This window comes from Excalfactoria chinensis, chromosome 2, assembly GCF_039878825.1.
Source record: "Excalfactoria chinensis isolate bCotChi1 chromosome 2, bCotChi1.hap2, whole genome shotgun sequence".
NCBI lineage: Eukaryota > Metazoa > Chordata > Aves > Galliformes > Phasianidae > Excalfactoria > Excalfactoria chinensis.
The window spans coordinates 82,791,184-82,816,222 of NC_092826.1; the positions used below are offsets into that span (position 1 = coordinate 82,791,184).

Here is a 25,039-nt window from a genome sequence, read left to right on the forward strand (position 1 = left end):
ATATAATGTTTTGAGAACAAAGTGAGCTTGTTTTGATTTCTGTCATTTATACATTCACGAGTTTATTTGTCCTTTGCAGGCAGCCATTCGTAAAGAGCTTAATGAATTTAAAAGCTCTGAAATGGAAGTTCATGAATTAAGTAGGCATCTAACAAGGTAAGTTCATTCTTTTAGGGATAGCAATGAATACTGTTGCTTTTCCAAAAGAAATAAATAACAGCAACCATTTCTCAAGCAGGCCGTGAACTCGTGACCCCACTTAGAATTGCAGGCTGTCAAAGGAACACTCTGATGAACTTGTGCTGCCCTATTAACATGGCCGTATGCAGGCATGTGCCATTTGCTGTGTAACCTTTTGTTTTAAGTCATTGTGCTCATGGTGTCAGCTCTGGTGCTATCAAGAGTAAATAGCGTTGAAGAGCAGAAGGACAGGGAACTTTTCCTAGAGTGAGTACATAGAAAAGGATGAATGAGACAGTACTCTCAGTACTGTCATCTTGCACTGGCTTTTGCAGGCCTCTGAGCAGTATTTTGCTTCTTTTCTATTGCTGGTGTGAGTGGTCACCTTTTGAGTTATGCTCATTTGCGTTTGACAGCTACCACGTGGCTTTGACCCATTTAGGCTTGGGTCAGGCAAACTCCATAAATACAATGGAAGTTGGCACAGGGGTTTGAGGTTCGGCAGGACTTGCTGGTTTGGCAAATGGCCTCAGGAAATACACACTTGAAGGGAGCAGGCTGAAACAAAGGAGAGTAATTCCCTTAAGTAAGCATACATAAATCACCCTTACAAAATCATTAGCAGTGGCGTGAGCTGGGCTGAAAGGGTCAGCGCTGCTTTCCTAGTGGGCCAGATTAATTAGTTCAACAAAAATCTCACATTGGAGAGAAAAAAATAATAATCAAACATTAAAAAAAATGCATTTGCACAGCTGATAAAACATGAATAATACCTTACTCCTCCTCTCTCTCTCTTCCCCCCCCCCGTTCCCTTGTATTTTAGGTTTCACAGACCGTAGCAGTTAAATTCTACCTGACTACTATGCTGTCTTCAAAACATAACAAAAAAGGAACCATAAGTGCTGGTATTATTCACTTCCCTGTTATGTACAATGTAAATCTTACAAACTGCCTTTCTTAAGAAAAAAAGAAAAAAAAAAAAAAAAAAAGGAAAAAAAAAAAGTAGATGATATTTAAAAATATAAAATTGTATGTACATGTGATGGGTACTGCAGCATCATCAGACCTGCTGGCTCAAGCTTCAATTACAGAGAATACCCCTGGTGGGAATCATGCCAAGACGCAGCATTTACGTGTGAGACTTTCCTGGCATGTGGATTTGCCATACGTGTTTGAGCCCAGCTGGTGGGGCATCCATTAGTTCGTCTTCAGGTACCCCTCACCCTGACAAGCCTCTGTCATCAACCTGAGAGAGCCCTGAGATGGTGTCTGGGGAACCATGGGCCTGGGGGAAGTCTCCAGCAGACCTGCGCCTATGGCACTAAAGCACCTCCTTATACCAAACACTCCTTTTGGTCTGCGAGCACCTTACAAGGACAGGGAAGGAGCAGAACTCCTCTTCATCTGCAACCATCATCTGACTTGAAGCTGCTTGCTTGCCTACCCGGGAGAAGCTTATGGCAATGGTTGGCTCCCAAGAAGAAAAAAGGACTCCCTACATGGTCACTGCATGGCATTCTGTCAATCTGTAGCTTGTTTTTATGCTCAAGCCTCATGACTGTGTGAGGGCTGACACACCTCCGGCAGGAAGAAGGGCTGGGAGTGCCAGCTGGGAGAACTGGGGGTTGATTGGGGACTGCTATCCTCCCTGTATCAGGCATAGAGAACTGATCCTAATGTACAGTGAGAAAAGCATGATGGTGTGTTAACTAGCTTAACAAAGGAAGGCTGTTGCATTGGTATGGTTGGTAGGACTCCTCACTGGTCTGTGCAGCTGAAGCATAATGACAAATTCAGGGGCATGCTGCTGTGTTCTTATTTAATTCTACCATAGAGGTTTAACACATGAACTGACCCAATGGGGCTCAGAGAGCTGGATGCTCTGGGCCTGGTTTACCTGCCTACTTGAGTGCATGCTTAATGCTAAACAAGCATGCAGACAGTCTCACTGAAATCCAGACTAGGTCTCGCAGTCTTCATTGAAGCTGAACACATTTAAGTAAGTGCTTTTCTGGATGTAGGCCAACACCTTTCAGATTCAAGCCCTTAACTAGTGTAATGCCAGTAAGCATGGGCAGATGTTGCCTACGAGTCCTTTCTAGCTCTCGCAAGAAGCTATTATGTTGTTATGGGTCAGTGATCCAAAGCACAATAGCAACATTACTGTAAGTTCCAGATTATTACTTCAGGCCACCTTTTTGCTTTCATAATGGCTACTATGCTTAGAAGATTTGAATAGAGAGGCCAGAGTTTAACTAAAGCATTGTTATTTCTGCTCTCTTTTCTTTCTCCCCACCCCCTTCTGTCTTCCAGTATCTATCTATCTACCCCTCTGTGCTCCCTCTTTGCCTCCACGCTAACCTTGGCCTTCACTGATCATGGGCCAAGAGGCCTTTCTATTGCATGAACATTTTCTGGCCAATACTGTATCATGCCAAGCACTCCTGCCTAATCTCAGGCCTCATGTGGGCAACATGGCATACTGCTACTGACCCTGACAGCACCCACCTCTGCCAGCAAACCCTTCAGCAGTGGTTGAGGGGCATGACAACCAGGTCCCAGTAAATGCTGGTCAGTCCCCAGCCACCGTGCCTTTGGTCAATGGGCCCAAGGCAAATCCCTGCTGACCCCTGGTTGCCTCAGGATTCATGTTTTCCCTAGGGCGATGCTTTTCTCTTACTTTATTTTTTAATTCTATTAGTTTCTAACAGTCCACGCAGACACAAAGAAACAGTGGAAGAACTGTCAGATTTCCCCCAGCTCATAAATACAGCCTGATATTGAAAAGGAGAAGGAAGAGGAAGAAGCAGCAATAAGAAGTGTTAGACACCAGTAAGCATTGCAGAACTGGCACCTCACCAGCTTCTAGCTCCAGCAGTTCAGGGTATTTTGCAAATTTATCCTATGATAAGGCCTCCTTCAAGAACCTGTCGGTGCCTGAACATCATGGCATGGCCTCAGTGGGCAGGCCCAGCTCTGTCATTCTTGGGAGGTTGCAAATAGGCCAGGGAGCAGCTAGTCCATTGTTTGAACCTGTTTTCTTGAGCACTCAGTTTTCTCATCTGTGAAAGCCATCTCTACCACAGCTGTGATTCTGCTGGGAGAGGGAAAAAGTAGTGCTGATTCCCCCATCCTCCAACAAGCTGGATTACATGAAGGAAATAAAGACAGCGTTCCTGCTGAAGACTCAGTTACCACCAGTCATCCTCGTTCATATTGGGAAGAGACTAACAGTAGCAATAAAGAAACTACATCTCATTTAGAGAATGGAAAAAGTCAACACAGGACAGAAACTGGTATTCCGGGGCTGATAATGGATGTAATATACAGAATTCTAGATTTTTTTATTATCTGCTGAGTTGTGGGTTATTCTCATTTAAAGTGTACAAAGTAACAAGACATGTCCTACAGCCCAAGGAAAGGTGAGCTGGAAACTGAGCAGAAAGGAAGAAAGAATGGAAACAGCAACTGCAGAACTTCTAGATGAAAGCTCTGCAATTTGGAAGAAAGCAATGGCAAGGTAGCACAACGTTGGCATTCATTGTGTTCCCACCCACACTCTTGCCAAGGGTGGACTACAGGGACCTGGCGATGGACTCAGGATCAATGGGGAAGGTTGGTGTTGTGGCCTTTCTCCCCCTTAATCTCCGTTGGTTAAGTACTTGCATGCTGAAATAGTTTTAGGCTCCAGGCTCCCTGGGATAGTGCTGAGAACAGCTTCTGTGTCTAGACAATTCCAGGTGCACATTCTAGACGTTACTGAAAGAGGAAAAAGAAGGAAAAAATAATAGGTTTTTATTAACAATTCTGTGTCAACCGAAGGTTGGTAGTAAGCCCATTCCACAAATACATTTCAGCCTCAGGTTTACATGTAAAACCACAGCACTTCATCACCACCGCAACTGGCCACCAAACCCACCGTCCACTAATTCTGCAGTGCCATTTGTACAGTGGAAACACCACAAACCAACAGAGTGGGAGCACTTCAGCCTGCCTAGTTACATTAACGCTTGCACTCACACAGAAAAAAAAGGGCAAGATGGAAAACCCATAGTTACATGTGGACAGGGGCTCCCTAACGTGCCTGCAAATAACATCACTTTGTCTAGCCATGGCAGATGACTACGCTGATAAAAATCAGGAAAGAAAAAAAAAAAAGGGGGGACAAGTAATTTTTCCCAGGTGTTCAGCCTGCTTGAGCTTGGAACAACTTCTGTAAGCAAAGAGGAGGTGACGGGCACACTACCTGCTTTCCCCATGTGTCCCAGTTACTCCTGCACCATTTGCATTTACCAGTTGATATCCAAGTGTATGTATATAGTTTGTCTTTGTATAGGAGTGAGTGTGGTGGCTGTCAATCATGTGCTCTTCCAGTATTGTAATTTAACAGATTATGGCTGTATGAAAACAATGTAAATAACTAGGAAAAAAAAAAAAAGAAAAAGAAATTAAGCTGGATCTCTATGTCCGAGTTTTTGTACATACTGAAACTGCATGCTATTTAAATTATTGTTTGTCCCTAATGTATGCAGTTTCTTACAAAAAAATTCATTGAAAAAGAAAAGCATTCGGGTGTCTGTGTGTTTTCTCCCATTGTCCCAACAACTGGCACAGTTGAAGGCAGCAGGTCCCGTGCTCCCTACATGGCGGAAGAGCTGGCCTTACCCAGGCAGGTCCATGGGTTGTTGCACTTGTGTTGGCTGAGCCTCTCAGAGCCTCTTGGTTCAGTAAAAGTGGGCAAGAGATGACAACTCAACTCAGCTGCCAAAGCTGTACCAACACCAGGCTAATGAAGAAAGAACAAACTCAGCAGTCTGCAGTAGACACACACATATAAATCTAAAAGCATCACAGTGTGACTGGAATAAGTAAGTAATACCCGCAAAGCCCATCCCAGTACGTTCATATTGGCCTTTCCATCCTCTGACTCCTCCAACCCAAATCACAGGAGTAGTTTCAATAGCTGGAAAGCATTACTTTAACTGACCAAATTCTGCTGATTGGTGTTGCTGGCACAGATACATACTGTGATCAAAAGGCTGGTACCGTTTGCTTCCATTTGGGTATGTTTTCACTCACCTCCTTCCAATTGTTTTTGTTTGCGTGTATTTCCATTGTAGAAGCCAACAAGTCTGTAGCTGTCCTGGGAGATGTGGATGAATAAGTTTCTTTAAAGAAAAACATCTTTTTTTTTACTAAAGATTCCCTTCCCCCCCAACTACCTGCTGATTCCAAAGCAGGATCATCTTGTGTTTTGGTTACATACAGTAATATCCGTGCATTATAGATAGATATCTATGTTGGTAGGGCTGCAACATACAAGGACTGTGAGAAGGTAAAGGCAACCTCTTGCACAGGGATCGCTACACAAGGGCTGTGTTTTTACATTTTGACTTCAGCTTTTTGTAAAACTAGCCTAAGGAAAGAGGTTAAGTGCGTTCAGCCAAGTCCACTCATTACCCTCAATCAAATTGCTATCTAATGCCACCTGCAGGCAGGAAACAGAGAGGAGGGTTGCAAAAGAATTAACTCTATCAAACACAGCCTTTAGGAACCAGCTCACATTTATCAGCTGCTTCAAACCACTTTGAGAAACGCGTCCTCTGGTGGTAGGCCCACAGAAACACCCGACAGCAAGGTGCAGCTTGCAGTCACTCTTCTGACATTGTTACTGTGACATGAAATATAATCATCTCTATTTTAGCTTCAATTTAATGAGCATCCAAGTTTCACGTGCATGGATTCATCAAACCTGAGAGGTGGCACCTAGAAGCTAGATTCAAACATGCACAGCTGATCTTCAGTATAAAGAATGGCCACTATGCACATACATTTTGGAGGCCGGGGAGAAAGAGAAACACACTGGGTCCACGGAGCAAATCCTACAGAGGCACTGGAGGGCCCCTGCTGCCAGACACCATCCCTGCACAACAGCAGCAGAGTTGATTTGGATAGACTCTCAAATTTAGCCCCACAAAAACTAGACTGGCTCCAATGCATTCAACATGGCCTAGTGGGCATGATGGTGATGGGTTGATGGTTGGACGACGTGATCTTTTCATCTTTCTAACCTTAATGATCCTATGGTCCTATGATAAGTGGGACATTGCAATCCGTTCCACTAGGAGAGCCAGTCTGTGACCCCTCATTTGGATGGTGAGAGTCAGCCCCTAAGAAAGAGGAACCTGGACATCTTCAGGCTGTGAGGTGCAGGATTTGCAGTCCAAGGTGAGGAGCATTTCCACCTCTCCTAATGTAGACCACTGCAGGGAAGCAAACTGGTCTCCAGGCAGTAGGCAGCACTGGACATGACACACAACCAGGCAGATTCTGCTCCATGTCTCCACCTACAACCTGGATTAACAATTAGCATATGAAAGAGGAGCAACTCCATTCCCCCAGGCTCTTGTACAAAAGTATTTAAAATGCACTGCTCGCTGGGAAAACTCAGAGAGTTTTGGACTGGCTTTTGTGAAGCCCATTATTTGATACCAACTTTCCCTGTCCAGTGCAAGGTGAGACAGGACAGCACACAGAACAGTAAGGCTCTTCTGCAGGACAGGGATTTCCAGCCAGTAACAACAAACCTAAGCACTACCAGGACACTCAGGCCTGCCTGACTTTATGTAAAGGTAACTACATTGTGAAGACATCCCTCATGCAACTACAAGAACCCAGTTTTTACCAATTGATCTCCTACCCACAGACACCTGATGCATCACTGTTACTTCACCAACCTCTGAATTATCATCAGACACTTAACACCACACTCTCCCTCCATTTCTTTCTATGTTTTCAAATGCATCACTGGAGTTCAAATTACTCATCATTTCGAGTACCTATTAGAAATAAATTCTTTACTGTGAGGGTGGTGAGAAGCTGGAACAGGTTGCCCAGAGACATTGTGGATGTTCCTTCTCTGGAAGCCAAGAGAAGGCCAGGCCAGGCTGGATGGGGCTTTGAGCAGTCTGGCCTAATGGGAGGCGTCCCTAAAAATGCGCAACTAGAAACTGCATTTATTGCAGTGCTTTCATGCAAAAGGATAAAGAGCAAACGTTAGCAGCATATCATAGAATGACAGAATGGTTTGGTTGGAAGGGACCTGAAAGGCCAACCCCTCCACAGCGGGCAAGAACACCTCCCACTAGACCTACCTTTATCCAGCGTGGTCTTGAACACCATCCAAGGATGGGACACCTACAGCTCCTGGGCAGCCTGTGCCGGAGCCTCATCTCCCTGTGAGAGAAACTTTCCTCCACTTCCTAAAGGCAGACTCTGTTCGAAGCCAAGACTATAAAGACCCTTACTTTGAACTCAAATCTGCTCATTACACGATGGGAACAGTGACAACTCACATTTTACTGTTCTCCCATTCTCTTAGGATGTAGGCTTCAGAACGGAAGTATCACATTCAACTCAGCAGACATCGCCAAAAACAGATTAGTCAGTCACATTCAAACTTTCAATCTCTTAAGAAGTAGGTGAGGCTTGGGGATTTTTTTAGGATGAACTCTATGCCTCACAAATCCAAAGTAAAAGCTGCAGATTAAGATATACACAAATAAGATCAGTAAAAGCAGCATGGAGATGAGCCATTATTTATTCTGTGGAGAGCTCCCCTTCTTCAGCACAGCCCAGAATAAAAAAATGCATTTGGTTATAGAAGCAATCCTGCTATTTCCTTGCATAGAATGATAGAATTACTCAGGTTGGAAAAGACCTTACAGATCATCAAGTCCAATCACAACCTAACCGTACTACCCTAACAATCCTCCACTAAATCACACCCTGCTGCCGTCCTGTCCAACCTCAGCCAGTCTGTGATCCTGTGACAATGGATCCTTGTCTGTCCTGTCAGAGCAGCTCCAGGGTCTGCTCATTGAACGAGGCTTCTCTAAATTAAAAGCAAAAAGTTTGCAGCCTTCAGTCCGACAGTGATTGGAGGAATACGCTCTGACTAGTCTGAAAGCAGTAACACTGAGTGGCACTTCTAATCTTGAATCAGGGCTTCTCTCTTCACAGAATATGAGTTACTGATTCCCTTTCAGCACTGAAACTGCTAAACACCTTCCATGTCATCAGTGCTTGGTTATTGGTTTTGTTTTGTTTTTTAAGTAATCTGCGGTGTAAAGGCTTGCATAATGAATACATAACTTACCTTTCGTGAGCTGTGCAGCCTAAGGGAAAAAACGTTCAAATAAGCAATCTCTGACTGTACCACTGCTGATTATTGGAAACATTTGTGCATTGAATGGTACAGAGAGAAGTGCTGTTATTCACAGAACACATACACTCTTTCCTAACCACATTATTCATCTTTCACACCTACTCTAGAAAAACAAGCTCCGTTTTGAAGTGAGCTGTATGGATTACACTATAGTACAACGCAGACACAGCAGTGGCTTTCAAAGCACATACAAACAAGCTTTTTCTGAATGGGGTGGACTCGGGCATTTCGGGAGCATGAAGGGCAGCATCTCAGAATCTCACACAGATCACCTCATCAGGTTCTTACCTGTAACATGAGCTCAACCCCTTGCCTCCCCAGCTAACCTGTTGGAAGGTAAAAACCTGACCTAGTTTAAAGCAGATTTAAATGTCTAAAGCATCTGAAGTCCACCCTGAGTGCAAGCTAAATACACTCTCTGAGGAGCAGCAAATGTACTTGGCATAGTAAGCACCTCTGAGTCAAATAACTAAGCAAAGCGTTCTTATACGTGATTCTGTGGCCTATATGAGGTGTAGAAATCTAATTTTACACTTTTAAAGGATTATTTCTTCAGCAACCTGTATCTGTGGTCAATCACTCTCTGCTTTTGCCTGCATCCTAAATTACATTTCTGTATGAAACATTTTGAAAACTGAACCAAAGAGGCATAAAACTTCAAATTCAAGCCACAACAAACAAATGCAGTAAATACTAAATATCTACGTAGTCCCTGAGTCATGCACAGTGGTGCTTTTTATTACTCGTCTGTAATTCTGAATTATAATTACTCCTTTCACTGATTCCTTCCATCCTTGCCTAAAGTTACACTTCAGTATAGGACAGATCACAGGGTAAATCAGGCTGGAAAGGACCTCAGTATGTCTCCCACCCAAACTTCTGCTCAAAGCAAGGCCAGCAAAGGAATAAGACCAGAGTGCTCAGGAATGTAACCACTTGGAACTTGGCAATCTCCCAAAGGTGGAAATTGTACAGTTCCTATGAACTATGTCTACTGCTTCGCTGTCCTCATGGGGGAAAAATCTTTTCCCTACAACTTATCTGAAAACCCTCTCATTTCAGCTTACATCTACAGTCCTGCCATCTCTGTGTCATCTGATAATTGACACACACTCACTCTGGTTTCTTCTGCAAACATTAAATGGAATAAGTGCTGCATCACTTCCTTTACATCACTGATAAAGAAGCTGAACAAGAAAGCCCCCGTGCCGGACACAACCTCCCTTTGAAACATTTCCAATCATGAACCTAATTGAGGTGCGCACTGGCTGGCCACATCACTTTGCCATTATAAAATGAGGATGCTAGCAGGAAGCCAAAGCTCCTGCTTTACACGTAGCAATGTTTTCTTTCCAAATAATTCTTTAGTACATCTACTGTCCAAATATCCAGACACTCCAAAGATACCTCCTCCTTTGTCCTCCTCTGTCTCAAATTTGTGATGCCTCTCTTGCCTTTACCTGCAAATCTATGGTATTGATAGAGTACTTTTAAATTTCCAGCAAAGGATGTATTTTGTTCATCAGTGTGTTCCTGCAAACTAAAAGATGCAACAAGTTCACCTTAAAGGCACCTCCAAGTAGAGACTAGTTCTATCAAGTATAAGCTGGCATACAGAAGTATCTTCTACAAGTCAGCCTACTTACCTTGTCCCAGGAGCTAGATTTACTTCCCCAAAAGCCTTAGAACACACTGTGTAATCAGAATACTGCAGCTGGCTGGATTAAAATGCACCAGGCATAATCATATCACCACTCGGTATTTTCACTCCATCCATATTTATTGAAAAATATTTACACATTGATCGCTATGCCATTAAATGCTTTAATAGCATCTTCGCATTGGAGAGGAAATAAAGAAGGTTAAACCACAAAAAGGGAAGAACAGTACGAGGAAACTTTTTAAATGCCTTTTCTTCCAAGCTGTCATAAGTAAGGAAAGTTCTCAGGCCGAGTGTGCTGGAGTCCCACAGTGTGTGCGCCACAGATCTACAGCTTTGCTGACAATAGCGTCAGTGTTCTCTTGAGGAATCTACAAAAGATTTGAGTTAAGATGCCTTGTCAATGCATTTTATGTGGACTGTTTTACTTTAAATACAGATTTTAAATCTCCACTTCACGTTTCATCTCTTAATACAAAAAGAAACGACAGTCCCATCTCCCTGCTCCAGCATCCCTCACATCCTACAAGCACCACACCACCCCCAAGTTTTAGACACAACACTTATTTACAAAACAAGAGAACACAAGGATCTCGTACTTAACACCCCTCATCTGTCATCAGACAGGACTTACAATGGCTCATCCACGACCATAAAAAACATCCAATTCAGCTACCCTAGGTTACCTGAGGATCCTACAACCCTGTTGTCATGCTTGTGTGTCTTTCCACAAAGGGAAAGTTCAGGGCTAGGTTTAAGATCCCAATGCTACAACAAGAAAAAGCATGCTGTGAGCCTACAGGTTCATGACCAGAAAAGGAACGAAAGGAGTGCAAGACACCAGACCTGGTAAGAGGTTCTGGAAAAATAAATCCAACTTAATCCATGCTTATTTTCACAGGGGAAAAGAAAAAGAAAACAAAACCTTTCTCATCACAAGGATTGCTATCAAATCGGCACAAACATAAATAAATCATTACCCAGAGCCTACAGTCATTTCATTCTATTCACACTCCTGACAAAAACCACTCCTCTCATCTCTTCTTATGTCTAAAGCAACAAATGACTGAGGCCAAAAGATATTCTTATGGGCCATGTGAGGTAATTGCACAGCACAGAGTATAACTCACATTCTCCAAAAACTGGGTGATCTTTTCTGCAGTGGTCAGTGCGATTATCTTCATTTTAAAGGTTAACAATATCTCCAAAGCAACAAAAGCAAGAATTTTGCAGGATCCACTGATTACTTTGTCCCAGACCCTAGAAAAAGATATGAAAAAGGAATCACTAAGCATTACTGTAGTCCTTATCTGCTTATGTATCTGGCTAGGACACTGTTTGTACAATTATCCTCTCCGGATTGTTTTTCTGACTAGCAACAAGTATATTGAATTATTCAGGTCACAGTCAATAAAAGGCATTTTATTAGTTCCTCAATCTGTACTGAGTGATGGCAAGCAAATGTATTAATGTGGCGTGTCCTTGTTTAGAAACGGAACTGCTTACAAGCTCAAGTGCAAAAAGCAAATCATGTCTTAACAGCCTGAACTGTGACAAGTATTCCGTAGTATGGTAAGAGTGAGGATTTTTCCTAGCGCAAAAAAAGGAAACAATTTGCTAGCATGCTTAATAAAGAGATTGTTCAAATAGGTAAGTGAACATTCAGAAGAATGAAATCCTGAATCGCTACACCTCAAGCAGCTAAATATTCCAAGTCATTTCTCTAGGAGATGTATCAGCAAGATTCAGTCCATAATGTTTAATAGTTGTTCCTTGTACCAAATTTATGTTTTGCAACTCATTCCACTGTGCACAGACTCTCTCAGAACTAGAAAGCACTCCTAGCACCTGTAAGAGCTAGGCCTGGACCTTACAGTTATAAGGAAATCGGAAGACCAAGCCTTCACAGAATGCACGTTCTTTAGCAACAGAACCTCTTCAGCTACCGAAAGAGATCCACAGTACTAAAACAGCCTGCAACAATTTGAAACCACCCTTCATCCAGCAGCTCTATTTCAGGCCCAACTCAACAGACATAGGATGAAAGAATATCCAAAACCGGTGTGAGACCATCTGTCAGATGGCAGCCTTAATTTTCCTGCATTATTTTCAGTTCCTCACATTTAAGAGCTGTGTCAGAAAGACTTCCTGAAGGCTACCTTTCTTTAATCCATCCACATACGTGTGAGTAGTGTTTCTCCTTTCAAATAAAACCATGGGAGACAAAGATCACACTCCATTCTCTATAAACTCTGAATATAGTAACTGGAAAACATCTCCTACAGCCCTCCTATTAACTTAGATCTGTAGGTGTGTTTCTTCAAAAGACAGTTCAATTTTGGCATGACCTTTTCTCTTGGAAGAACCTGCACTTCTACCTGGAGTGCCATGAGAACACAATGCAGGCATAACGAGCTTCAATGGCCAGATGAGAGCTCCTATCCTTCTTTCATTTGTAATATGGAACGATTGCTGCTGTTATACAGTATCTATTGTCGAACTCTGACTCAAGTCACGTTTTTGTCTGTTTCATCAGGGCAAAAACAGTGCATAAGCTCAAGGGAAGTTTCCACACAAAAGCTCTCTACAATAGTTTTCCAAATCCACTTAAGATAAATTTACGTGCAATTTTTACCTATGGTAAAACATAGGAGTGCGCTTTAAAACAGTACATACACTGAATGACAACACCTGTCAGGAATACAGCTGGCATTATGCACACCTCATCTCACCATTACTGGATAAAATTACTGTACAGCATACACAAATCTTGTACATCTTAGAAAAGAAGGGTGAAATTTCAGTTTTGCTGCCTGGCAGAGAGGGATACAGCTTAGACAAAGCAAGCAACCACTCTAAGAAATACAGTATTAAATCTGAAGTTAAATTAAATCATAAAACACCAAGCTCGAATCAGCTGTCACTTGAAAAATTAAGTAAAACTCGCAGAAGAACTGGGGAGTTGTTTTCAGTTCTCAGCAGTTCTAATACTGCCATTTGGATGCATTTCAGATAAGCATTCGGGCTCTCAGATTCCAATCCAAACTGAATCTCCAAGCATTAATTAAGTTCATCTGTCACACGCTGCCCACAAAGTATGTTATTTCCTTCGCAAATATGGCCATTTTGATTACAACTGAATAATTTAGAAACCTAAACTGGCAAAGTGCACATCTATCATGTTGTCATACAAATTGTTGGCAAATAGAATTGTTGTGCCGTCAGAAGTTCCAGTGCTCTGATTCTGTAGCTAAAACACGAGTGAAAACTTTTAACCTCCATATTATAGAGCCGCAGCATGAAACAGACTGCTTACAGGTACTTGGTGGGCAGAACCTGCCACATAACAACAAGCACGCCATACACAGGATAACGCTGAAACTGCAAACTGCAGAATGAGGATTTCATGAACCCAGTGATGCTAAACATGCCTTAATGTTTTTTTGTTCAAACGCACATCACCAACATCTACTTCATCTGATGATGACACAGTATTACCATCACTCCCTAAGCAAAGATTTCAGTTTAAAAGCCTGAGAACTGCATCCCTTCAGCTATCTATCGCTAATAGGGGATTAGGAGTTTTAAATCCCAGGAGGTGAGAAGTGCCTAGCAGAATAAACTGCTATATTCAACTCCTTCCTTGTTAAATTTCAAGGCTAGAAGTGATCACAAACAGCTCATCTTGTATCAGTAACAAGTGGAATGAGACAAAATTGCGTCATTTCCAACTCAGCAATAAAGCTAACTCCGTAACTCCACCACAGGTAAAATGCACGTGGTAACAACAATTTGAAATTACTATGGACTTACAAACAGAAAGAAATAAAAAACATCTTGCCTCTGCAAACTGGACTCAGGTAAACAGCCTGCAAAGCACTTCTTAAACCAAAGATCATAAGGGAGCTTGCTCACTGCAGCACATGTCTTCAGATGCATCAGAAGCCTACTATCTTCAATGTTCAAATACTGCTCCAGAACTTTTGGCTGAGAAAGGAAGAACAAAAATTCAGATCATTCCCATCAGAGCCATCCATACTTACAGAACATTGAAAAACAAGAAGTACCTTCAAAATCCTTTAAGCATAGAGACACACTCTTAAACAATGATTTTGCATTATTTTAACTAAAAACACGGTGTCCCAAAACACAAGTATTGTTGATTTCTGAAATTAGCTCATTAAATAAATTCACTAAATAAACAGCCCCAGGTTGTTGACACCAGAGTGTTCAGCAATTTAATCACACGCATACAAGAATATTTTATCCTTACTAGTTGTTGCAAAGAATCTCTGTGCTTGCTGTTAAGCTGATTCACAAAGCAACTGACGAGCCAATAGCATTCTATAGGATCCTCCACCATTTCCTCCATTGCTTTAGCAATTGCAAGAAACACTTCATCTTCTGGTTCCTGGAAAACAAAGTGAAAAAATGAACTGATTACACAGTAGAAGTAGATTGTACAGCTTAAATTATTTGTACATTCCTTTTCCCTGCTCTTTGCAAAAAGAGAATGGAATCTAAGTACACAGAGATGCCAGCTGTCCTGACATATTTATAAATAAAGCACTGGAAAACAGCTGCATTATGGTGACAGATATCTAATAAAGAAGAACAAGCAAAATCTGTCTTGTTTTTAAAACAAACAACAGGACAACAGGAGATTGGAGCAACTCTGATTCAAAGTTCTCAAATATTCTCAAATGAGAGCTCATCTCTGGATGGCACTGCTATATTCCTACTTCTATGCCCCACATTTTTAACCAGCAGATTATTTTTTCCCCTTTCTCTTGCTAAATAGGCCCCTCAAACACCACTGTCATTGATATTAATTACAGAAGAAAAGGAAGCAGTCACGAGCTATATCCTTGCCTTCATCTTATTTATTTGGTTTGAGATAAAACACCTTCCCAGGAACAAATAAGCAACTTTTCCAGATGATGTGAATCTTATTCCCCACATTAGAAGTCTAGAAGTGTGTGATGGGCACATTATCTTATTTTCTCCAGAATAAAAGATCAGACAAGAAGTATCAGGATGCCTAAAACACAGTTACAGGTGTAACTGCACACAGGACAGAGCTGAACTATCTATTCTATAGATATACTCTATTCTATAGAGTAAGAGTAATAAAGCTGGGCTTGAGTGAGCATAGAAAATGAACATAAAATATAAGGTAATGTCTGCTTCAAAATGTCCATGGTTCCTTTCATCACCTCTTCGCTTACAGAGGCTTATATATGAAGCCTGCATACTTCTTATCATCACACCACAGACACAAAATACAGACCTGCTTACCCACATGTGAGCATACTGTAAACTAGAGAGTACGTGTATTATGTGGAAGACCCAGATCAGTTCAGGCTAACAGAATAAGGAAAGCAGAATATTAATACCTGGATTTTAAAACAGATTATTTTAAAATGATTTAAATGAGGTGCTGCAATCTATGGTTTAGTAGCTTAGGGGGTAATAGTGATGATAGGCGAGTGGTAGGACTAGATGATCTTATAGGTCCTTTATAACCCTGTGATTCTATGACTTCAATACTATTAGAATGGGAACTTACCAAAGGATAAGCCAAGTTTCGAGGCAATTTTCCTGATTCCAGTTGATGTATGCGGAGGAAAACATCTACCTGTGGGGTAGAGTCATCGATAAAACGGATTACATGAAGGGCATGGTGGATATCCCAGTACTGCTCCTTTCGGTAGTTCATCACCAAAGCATGAGATTTATGGTGAGGAGGAATAATTCCTAAAACAAATAAATAAATAATAGTAATAAAGAAAAGAAAAAGCATCTATAAAGAGAAAAAAAAACTCAAAACTCTAGTTCCAAAGAATTTTCCTAGCCAGTTCCTACTGACACTCCAGCCTACAGAAATGTAGGACCTGGCAGAGAACACACATACAACTAATGCAAAGATGCTATGCATTACAGCTTCACTATTTAATTTGATTTTAGATCTCTGCTGGAAACACCTTTGCACACCGTACTACAGAAATCCATCCTCTCTAAAATCACACCTAGAAGAAAAAAAATCAACCGCATGGTTGAACCAACTGCAGATTAGAATTTAAGAATACCATCCAAACACCTTTTGATTTAGGGTTGTTGACTTTCTCAACAGTACATAAATAGTTTTCCAGATGGAGAAAGAAGATAGGTATATATCCAAGCAGACAGGCAGAGAAAACAAAATTGTTTCTGATATCCAGATGAAATGTTCAGCATTTCATTGTTTCCTTTAATAACTCAAGGCTGAATCTTGCAGTGCTCCAAACTGGCTACAGAAGAAAGAAGATCTTAGAAACACTGAAGCAAAAAAACACCATTTTCATATCACCAATGGAGCAGAATTCTTCCTGCTGTAGAAACGCAGGAGAACAAAACATTCTTCAAAACCCAGTCTTAAAGCAGGCTACCTGCTGCTTTCATATTTCATTTAAAGGGGAAGAGGGGAAGAATTGCTGTCAAAATGTTAAATCACGACATGGTTGAGGTTTAGAATCAAGTACAACAGACAGTAATTGATCTTTTATTTCCCAACTGCAAACTTATTTCCACTGCAAAGGCTGGGACAGAGCAAGATACTTTTATGCGATCCAAAAACAGAGTTAACATCTGTGTTATGTTACATACTGCCAACTGCTTTTCTTAAACAGGGAGGACTCCTTTTGGCAGACAGAAAAGAATCGTAACAATGGCATGTCTAGAAACTATTTCAGCCTCAACAGCATCCTAAGTCACACCTGAATGGGAAGTCAACAGAGACATCTCCAACATACCTTGTCACCTGGGACAACATCAAGGTGTACTATGAGTCTGAGATGATTATGGTAAGAGGACAGAATCCCTTCTGCTACATTTTTATCATTATTTAGAGATCCTCTTTTCTAAGTACTCACATATTGGTTAAGAGACTGTATTTCACTATTAAAATTACAGCTGAAGGACCTTGTCTTAAGTGTCTACCTGCACTATACTTCCTACTACCAGTCCTTTAAAGTATGCTCACTATTTTGTTGCCTGGGCCTCAGCAAGATCCTTTTTCATCCTAAAATTAGTGCTCTAACTGCAAAAATATTCATCAGGTAGGATTATTGCTAGCCCTGTGCTCAGTACTGAGAGTTTCCATTTCTACGCTTTAGGTCTTGCATCTTCCACACACTACCATCCATTTACCATCTCTCCCAGAAGAAAGACAAAAAAACATGATGCTTAAATTGCAGGAAATTAGAGAGGGGGCAGGAGAAAACCGTTTTGAAAGACTGTTTAAAATCCAGATAAAGCTTCCTCATGCATTATTTCCAGCTCCATGTCTAGTGGTACGTGGATACCAAGAACAAAAAGAGGACATACTCAAGCTTTTCAACAGCAGTGTGATGCTCAACCATCAACAGTGCAGTAGATCACATTTCTCTTCCAAAGATTCAGTCATGCACCCTATCTCACGCTCAGTTTGGCAGTGTTTCCTACACTCATCCCTCTAAGGGAACTTCTCCTGATACCTTTTGTGAGTCAGAACTCCAGGACCCTCCACAATCTGCCCTGTCTCCAAGTGTCATGGTCTCAAATCCAAGGAGAATAGAATCTATGCATGTTTGGTGGTTTGTTTGTTTTTTTCCCTTGTAGTTTCAGGGCTTGAAGTAATCTTCAAACCAAGATCTTCTAGAACACAACTACTCCAAAACATAAACACACATTTGCATAGCTTGCCCACCTTCTTAAGCTTAACCACTGCTTTACTCAGTTGCCTTTTATTTTAGGAACAGATCTGAAAAGCCTGCCAGGTACCAGTGACTTACACACCACCTTTTAAATCCATCTTATAGTTTTACTTGGGTAGCACTACAGGCTAAAATACACTCTTCTGCATATACTTCTGCAAAAGTTCTCAACAAGTACACATGGAATATTCAAGTTTTATAAGTACTACTGTGCATCCGTGGTGAATATAAAAGTAGGCTACATATGTATCAGTAGAAAACAGTACAAAATCCATGCCATTAATTAGGGGTGGAGATGGGGGGGCATTCTACATACTCGTTTCTACAGAGAATCGCAGATGTTGTTTCATACCTAAAAGAACCTTCCACACCAGTATACGATACATGGATGGGAGAGGGAACCTCTGACTGAAGGTGCAAAGCTTCTCAATATCTGTAGAGAAAGAAATTTAAAATAAAAAAAGTTGTAACAGAACAACAGTTTTGAGTCCCCGCTTACCTAAATATGACAAACACTTAGTTGCAGATCAAAATCCACACTAACACCATATATATTATTAACAAATGCCTTCATCTGTTCAGTTGAGAATACAATGTGTCTAATAAACCGCAACAGTGCTTCCACTGAAAAAAATACATGCATGGACTTGATTTACAATATCAACTAAAGCCACCCCAGGTCCCACCAGGAAGATTCTCCCATTTTTATAAGCATTTTGTAAACTCTGTTGCTATCTCAAAGCAATTAGGGACCTTGCTAAAGGGACAACTATCTTTCCATTCCATTAAAGACGTGGCACTCCTCAAACACCCCCATCGATAGCAAAACCATCACTGTTGAGAGGTTAGATGGAATTAACAGCATGAGACGATATATTTTCTGATGGGAAAAAAAGAGAACTTTTAGTTTCTTGAGCATGGAGAACGAGAGAATTAAATGAGCAAAGAAACCCCACCAAGCATGCAGATGTTTGATACGCTTTAAAAATCAGGTTCTCAAATCCTTGAAACTCAAGGGACTGCCTGTACTGAGAAATGAAAGAGGAAAGATGGAAAAGGAGGGTGTAAAACTCCAACACGCACTAAGCATGGCAGCAATACACTGTGTATGATCCTCCCCTCTGCCTGATGCCAAATCACCAAAGTAATAGAGGAAACATGGAAGTCAACTTGCCCAACCGGTCATCTTTTAACAAAATTTCCAGTGACTTCTTTTCTTCAACTCCACGAAACCCCACTTTTTCATAATAGACCGAGCGGAAGTTTCTTTGAGAGTCATCGGCCATGACCGATACCTTTAGGAGATAAACAGTAATTCCACTTGTGAGTTACAAAATCTCGGGTACAAAAACCCAAATTGCATGCAGCTGTTATGCAGAGAAGCTACAAAATCATCAGTTTCCATACTCACCAGATGAGGCAAGCAGAAACAAGGCCAGCTGATGTTGGCCTCAGAAGCACAGAGGTGACAGGAAAGAATAAGGCAACGTACCTGAGCTGTCTTCTTAAGCTGCAGATGTGGATTAAATGTTCATGTTGCTATCAGACACAGTTTTGAGTTTATCCTTCCAGTACTAGAGAGGCACGACCATCTCATCCCTATACTGGAAACAATGGTAAATCGCTGCAGTGAGCACCACATCTTTCTTAGTGTTTCACCTTTTAAATATCAATTCTCAGTTCTCCTTTGCAGTCTTGTATATATATATATATATATATATATATATATATATATATATATATATACACACACACACATAATAGGGTTCTAACTTTTAATCCAAAGAGTCACAAAGAACCTTAACCTTCAAGCACAGCGATGGCAGCAACACTGGCAGAAAATGTGGTGGAGCAGCAGGTGAATTATGATTCGAATAACTTCTCTCGTAAAACTAATCTGCTCCCTGATACACCAAAACACACAAGAGGCACAAGGCACTTGCAGACACCGACAAAGAACACCTTTTTTGCAGCAAATAACCAGAATTAAGACTGTGCACCCACCAGGCCTAGTGAGCACGTGGGTTTTATATTGCTGTTTTCAAACTAAGTCCGTTTTCAGTGCTTTCTAGGATCAAAGCCAAGACCGGCCAGAAACTATAAAGCTGCAAGCAGTGCAAAGCCGAAGCCGGCCGTCCCCCCGCGGCCCTGTGCCCGCACATATAGGGACATGGACAGGCTGAGGAGCACGGAGGCCCAGCAGAGAGAAGGCGCGGCTCACGGAAACCGGGTGACGAGGGCCAGCCGCCCAGCTAAAGCCGTGCTAAAGCCGAGCTGAGGCCGAGTACCCGGCGAAAGGAAGGGGCTCGGGAAAGAGAACCGATAACAGACACCCACCCCGACCCTGCACTACCTACTGCAGCCGGACGGGCTCCTCAAGGCGCATGCGGAGGCACCGCCCTCTCAGGGGACGGGCTCCTCAGTGCCTCACCCACACTAATATGCTCATCCTGAGCCTTCTCTCCCACATCATGAGGCCATTCGTCTCGTCGCAATTAGCCGAGAGAAAATGCCGACCCCCGCCTCGCCACAACCTCCTTTCAGGAGTGATGAGATCTCCGTTGAGCCCCTTCTCCAGGCTGAACCATCGCAGTGTGAAGCGGCCCGTTCTCAGGCGGACAGGGCGTCCCTCTCTTTATCTCGTACCCTGACCCATGCATTTAAATGCTGGGCTTTTTGTTGAGCCCAGGTCGGGAAGACAGAGCAAGGCCTTTGCAGATGTGCTCCTTGAAGTACTCAGGCAGCAGCAGCAGGTGGCAGCCTGGTGCCATCTGTGTGGGTTTGGGCTTTTTTGGTCTTCCGTCGCTAGATGGCTCTTTGGAGCTATTGGAGCTGACTGGTATCACGGGAATGGGGGGCAGATACTGATGGTTCCAAGGTTGAAAACAGACCTATCAACCAGTCCGACCGTCCATCTATCACTAATATGTCCCACTAAACCATGACCCAGCATCCCGGTCACTGTGTGTCGGTTTTAACTTCTGCATACACCTGCACTGAAAATGGCTAAATGGCTCCATATGCTGTAAATCAGTGTTGCTAAGCACACAGGTGATGACGTGTCTTATAGAATCATAGAATGGTCTGGGCTGAAAAAGACCTCAAATATTATCCAGTTTCCCCCCCTGCTATGTGCAGGTTTGCCAGCCACAAGAGCAGGCTGCCCAGAGCCACATCCAGCCTGGCCTTGAATGCCTCCAGGGATGGGGCATCCACAGCCTCCTTGGGCAACCTGTTCTAGTGCATCACCACCCTCTGTGTGAAAAGTTTCCTCATAATCTCCAACCTAGACCTCCCCTGTCTCAGTTTAAAACCATTCCCCCTTGTCCTATCACTAGCCACTCTAGCAAACAGCCATTCCCACTTCTGTTTATACGCTCCCTTCAAATACTGGAAGGCTACAATGAGGTCTCCCAGAGCCTTCTCTTTTCCAAGCTAAACAAGCCCAGTTCCCTCAACCTTTCCTCACAGGAGAGGTGCTCCAGCCCTCTGATCATCTTAGTGGTCCTCCTCTGGACCCTCTCTTTCATAACTCAAATAAATGACCTTTTTGCCCTTTGGCGAGAGACATTAAATATCTTCATTCCTATCAATGGAATCTATTTGTTTCCATTGTAAATGAAAGCAGAATTTCAGATAGCTGCATGTGTCAACCAGCTGAACAGAAGACTTTTCAGAACAAAATCAGTTGACTAGTGTATCATATCTTCGTAGGCATCTCTCCAAACTCTGATAGCATGTATGCTGAATTTTTGGAGTGCAATAACATAAGAAAAGGTAGCACACATGAAAGATAAAAGCAGTACAGTTTCGGAATTGGCTTGTAATTATTGCAGATAGCAAAACCAGAATAAATATTTTCCTTGCTAACATGCTGCATCTCTCGCTTTTATCTCTTATTATGAGTGGTAATGTGTTTGTTTTACAGTGATGTGTCTGTATTGCACAGGTGAGTTAATCACTGACATACAAAGTCACGTGAGGGAGAAGACAAATGGGCAATGCTAATACTTTTGTGGCTTTTTTCTCTCAAAGCATGAACTGTGTTGTGCCCGTGGTTCTTGAAAATCAATGCTTTTGCTATTAAAGCTGAAATAATGATGTGGGAGTGGTGTGCTGCTGGATGTTACAGCTCTTGGGAAGTGTGCTGGGCTTTGTTCTCTCATGCATGACTGATCTATCAGTGGAATTACAGATAATCCCTGGAAGCAAACCTTGTTATGTGAATTTATCGGAAGAAGATGGAAATGCAAAGCGATGGAACATTGATTTTACGCAGTACAGAGGTCCACATTTGCATGGCCTTACAACGCATGTTGTTACCTACAAAAAATAAACACAAGTCGTACACTTGCCTGAGAATATCTTCACTGGATAAGAAAAGTAAGAAAAGCAGTGTATACTTGCAGCCTGCTGAAGCACCACACTGTGTTCCTATTACAGTAGGAGGTGATTAATGTTTTAGATAGGAGTTATACGTTTGCAATCTCAGCTTTCCTAAGACAGGATTTCTGAGATGCTCCTGTTTCTTCAGAAGCATGAGCAGTTGGTGAGTAGCGCTGTGTTAGTGGAGTAGAACTGTGCTAATGGAAAGGACAGTTTACTCATAGATTCACGTTACCTTTTCATCGTGAACATCAACAGATCAAGAAAAGTTTGGCCCTGTTTCCTGGCCAAAACAACATCATTTTCTGTTTACATTCTACCTGAGAGAAAGAATGCGTGTCAGACCTATAAATGTTCCCAACTTAATCTCTTGTTGGAGTGAGACAGAAAGAACAATAGTACTCTAGGGTAATAAAAATATCATGAAACTCTCTGGCAGCAAAAGGGAGTTTAGCCTTTCATTTCAGCATGGCAGCACAATAACCACGTCTGTCTCCAAGCAGACCAAACTCTGACTCTGTAATCACGATTTCCTATCCTCAAATGGCAGCAAGGAAAAGGCCCACGGGGCTGAAAACACCATGATGAGTGGCTGAACTTGGAACGCTGAGTGCACATACGTCCTACTTCTCTGTTTTCTCATTTCTCATCGGGAATGAGAGCATTTCAGAGGTGACATGCTTTTGTCTGCAGACACATTCAAGGGAGGTGCAAGACAATTACTAAGAAAGCAGCAAAACGCAGTTGCTTGCTCCAGTAGTAAATGAATTTAAGACTGTTAGTGATTTTTTTAGGATGCCTTCTGGATTCCAGACATAACTTGCATTTGTTACTTAACATCAGATACACAATTGTGCACACCCTGATTCTTCTTCTACCAGTCTGACTAGTAGCTGAGTTAAAGGGACGTAACTGATGTTTTTGACTGAAAATGGTGTGAGTTTTTAACTAGTACCAAAAACATGCGTTGCAATGTCAGCATGCACGGCATGTTTGGGTTTCCATGTGACAATAAATAGTCTCAAATCATCTTTCTTCTGCTTTGTTGCTCTTTAATTGAGATGTGACAATGAGATGATGGGGGGGAAAGTGTTGGTCAGTTTAGACAAATGTTGGGAAAATTAAGTGATAGGTCTTGAGAGTCATAACCAAGAGGTCATGCATATGGATCAGGTATTTGATTTCACTGTGTATGACTAGAGATGGAACAAATCCTGTTGCCTTATTGTAAGTATATGCCCTAGGCTCAACAGGAAGAAGCTAAACCAGTGTCTTCTCGGGATCACTAATGAGGGGTGAAAGGCTCAGATCTCACCAAAGCCGCGCAGCACAGCCAGCAGTTGTACCCCCAAAGAATAATTTGTCACATAATCGCCTCCTTTCAAAAGGGCTGCCTACCAAGGGGGAGGGCGAGCCTTGTGCACAAGCTGGCTTTTGATCTTGGTGAAGCTCAGAGGGCTTTGTTAGCACATTCGTTTAAAGGATTGAGCAGCAACTAATTAATTACTCTAAATTATATCAGTCATGGTTTCCAGGCTTGTTTTAATGCATGAAGACAAGCTGTTAAACGAGAACGTCTGGGCGATGTTTGTTTTGTGACAGGACAAAGTAGTCTCCACCTCTCTCCAGACCATGGTTTTCTATACTGGCCATCTAGGTCCATGTTCCCAGAGTCATTAGAAGTACTGCCAATGTCCCGCTCCCTGGTTGTTGTTCTACAGAATAATGGAAAGCTGTAAAAACACAAAGCAGTTTACCCCATAACCTCCCAAACTGCAGTAGGATGATTGCCATCTGCCTCTCCAGGTGATGATTTGCTGCTGTTAGCGCTGAGAAGTTGCCATCAGGAAATAAAAGGAATTTTCCGTAAAGGTTCATTTTAGACAAGAAATCTTTGCCAAACGGAGCAGTGTGAACCACAGGGTGCAGGCAAGCACAGTCCTCTAACACCCTTCCTTGAAAGGCACAACAAAACTGTGGAGTGACTTGGACTGTTCCAAGCCAATTGATGACTTTAGTGGCTTCCCGGTGAGCACATAGATTGCTGCTAATTTTATAAGCTTGGTTTTAAAATCAGTGCTAGGAGAGTGCAGTGTCTCTCACTTTCCCCTCCGTAGATAAGGTTAGACAAAACGCATTCACTTAAATAAAGCGGTTGGCATTGGCTTTGGTGTTGCTAGCACTTTCCTAAACAGATGAATTTGAACTTAGGCTGTGCCGACAACACGAGCTCATTTGGCATTCACAAACGGCAGCAGGTTATTAGACATTAATTACATATGACTAATTATATTAATTACAATGAATGAGATTATATTGGGCTTAAGAACTATTTAAATTGAACTAGAAATTAAAGCAGCGGGATTTAATATCTGGATGTCATGGATGTACTCTGTGTGGCCCCAAACAACATGGCGCGCCATTTGTTCTCTGGTTTTCCAAAAGACAAGGTGAAGGTAATGAACAATATGTGCCTCCTTTGTAAAGCCACCGGGCTCCTGCCATGAAAACAAAGATCACAACGTATGTGTTTTAAAGCTGCAGGCTGCAATTTCTGCCCTTCTAGATCTTTTTTTAGTGCCTGAACAGTTCAAGACCAGTCAGTCCATAAAAGGAGAAAACTCCACCAAAACTGCATTTCTTATGTGTTTTTAAAATATTAATTCTTTGCGAGACTATTTCTAAGCAGGCAGGAATTTCATACGGACCTAAAGTTGTGCTCTGTCTAGAATGAGAACTTGGGCATTTGGGGGGTCCCCTGGCAGTGATGTTTCAATAGATGGGTGCAGCTACTGGGGGAGGGAATGTCTAATTCAGAAGAAAACAACACCGGTTAATTGAGAGAAAAGCAAC

General features: G+C 42.1%; 2 protein-coding genes across 26 annotated transcripts in view; one reads left to right on the forward strand and one right to left on the reverse strand.

Moving 5' to 3' along the window:
* The window catches only part of PHACTR1 (phosphatase and actin regulator 1), a 283,166-nt gene extending 278,432 nt beyond the window's left edge, over positions 1-4,734 (forward strand). For all 22 annotated transcript variants that reach the window (XM_072329549.1, XM_072329546.1, XM_072329552.1 and 19 more), the window contains 2 exons: positions 80-156; positions 1,004-4,734. In XM_072329549.1, coding sequence (XP_072185650.1) covers positions 80-156; positions 1,004-1,019 — 93 coding nt within the window. In that variant the 3' untranslated portion in view covers positions 1,020-4,734. The remainder of the gene's footprint in view (positions 1-79; positions 157-1,003) is intronic.
* Positions 4,735-10,168: 5,434 nt separating this feature from the next.
* TBC1D7 (TBC1 domain family member 7) lies at positions 10,169-20,470 on the reverse strand. 4 transcript variants are annotated; one of them, XM_072328728.1, is made up of 9 exons: positions 20,154-20,470; positions 19,293-19,404; positions 18,975-19,095; positions 18,153-18,233; positions 15,637-15,824; positions 14,341-14,478; positions 13,909-14,054; positions 11,198-11,327; positions 10,169-10,438 (listed from the first exon to the last, which is right to left on the reverse strand). In XM_072328728.1, the coding sequence occupies exons 3-9, from the start codon at positions 19,084-19,086 to the stop codon at positions 10,352-10,354; spliced, it is 882 nt and encodes a 293-aa protein (XP_072184829.1). In that variant the 5' UTR covers positions 19,087-19,095; positions 19,293-19,404; positions 20,154-20,470; the 3' UTR covers positions 10,169-10,351. The 4 variants fall into 4 exon arrangements, with proteins under 4 accessions (XP_072184829.1, XP_072184832.1, XP_072184831.1 ...); XM_072328731.1 differs by having other exon boundaries at positions 20,158-20,187; XM_072328730.1 differs by having other exon boundaries at positions 19,805-20,182.
* Positions 20,471-25,039: the final 4,569 nt, after the last annotated feature.

Excerpts from the sequence above, each read along its gene's own strand:
- TBC1D7 (XM_072328728.1), bottom strand. The coding sequence starts at position 19,086 with ATGGCCGATGACTCTCAAAGAAACTTCCGCTCGGTCTATTATGAAAAA. Across the intron at positions 18,234-18,974 it reads GTTAAAAGATGACCGGTTGG|ATATTGAGAAGCTTTGCACC; the intron begins GCAAGTTGACTT and ends CTTTCTCTACAG. Across the intron at positions 11,328-13,908 it reads CCTGAGTCCAGTTTGCAGAG|GGTCTGGGACAAAGTAATCA; the intron begins GCAAGATGTTTT and ends ATCTTTTTCTAG.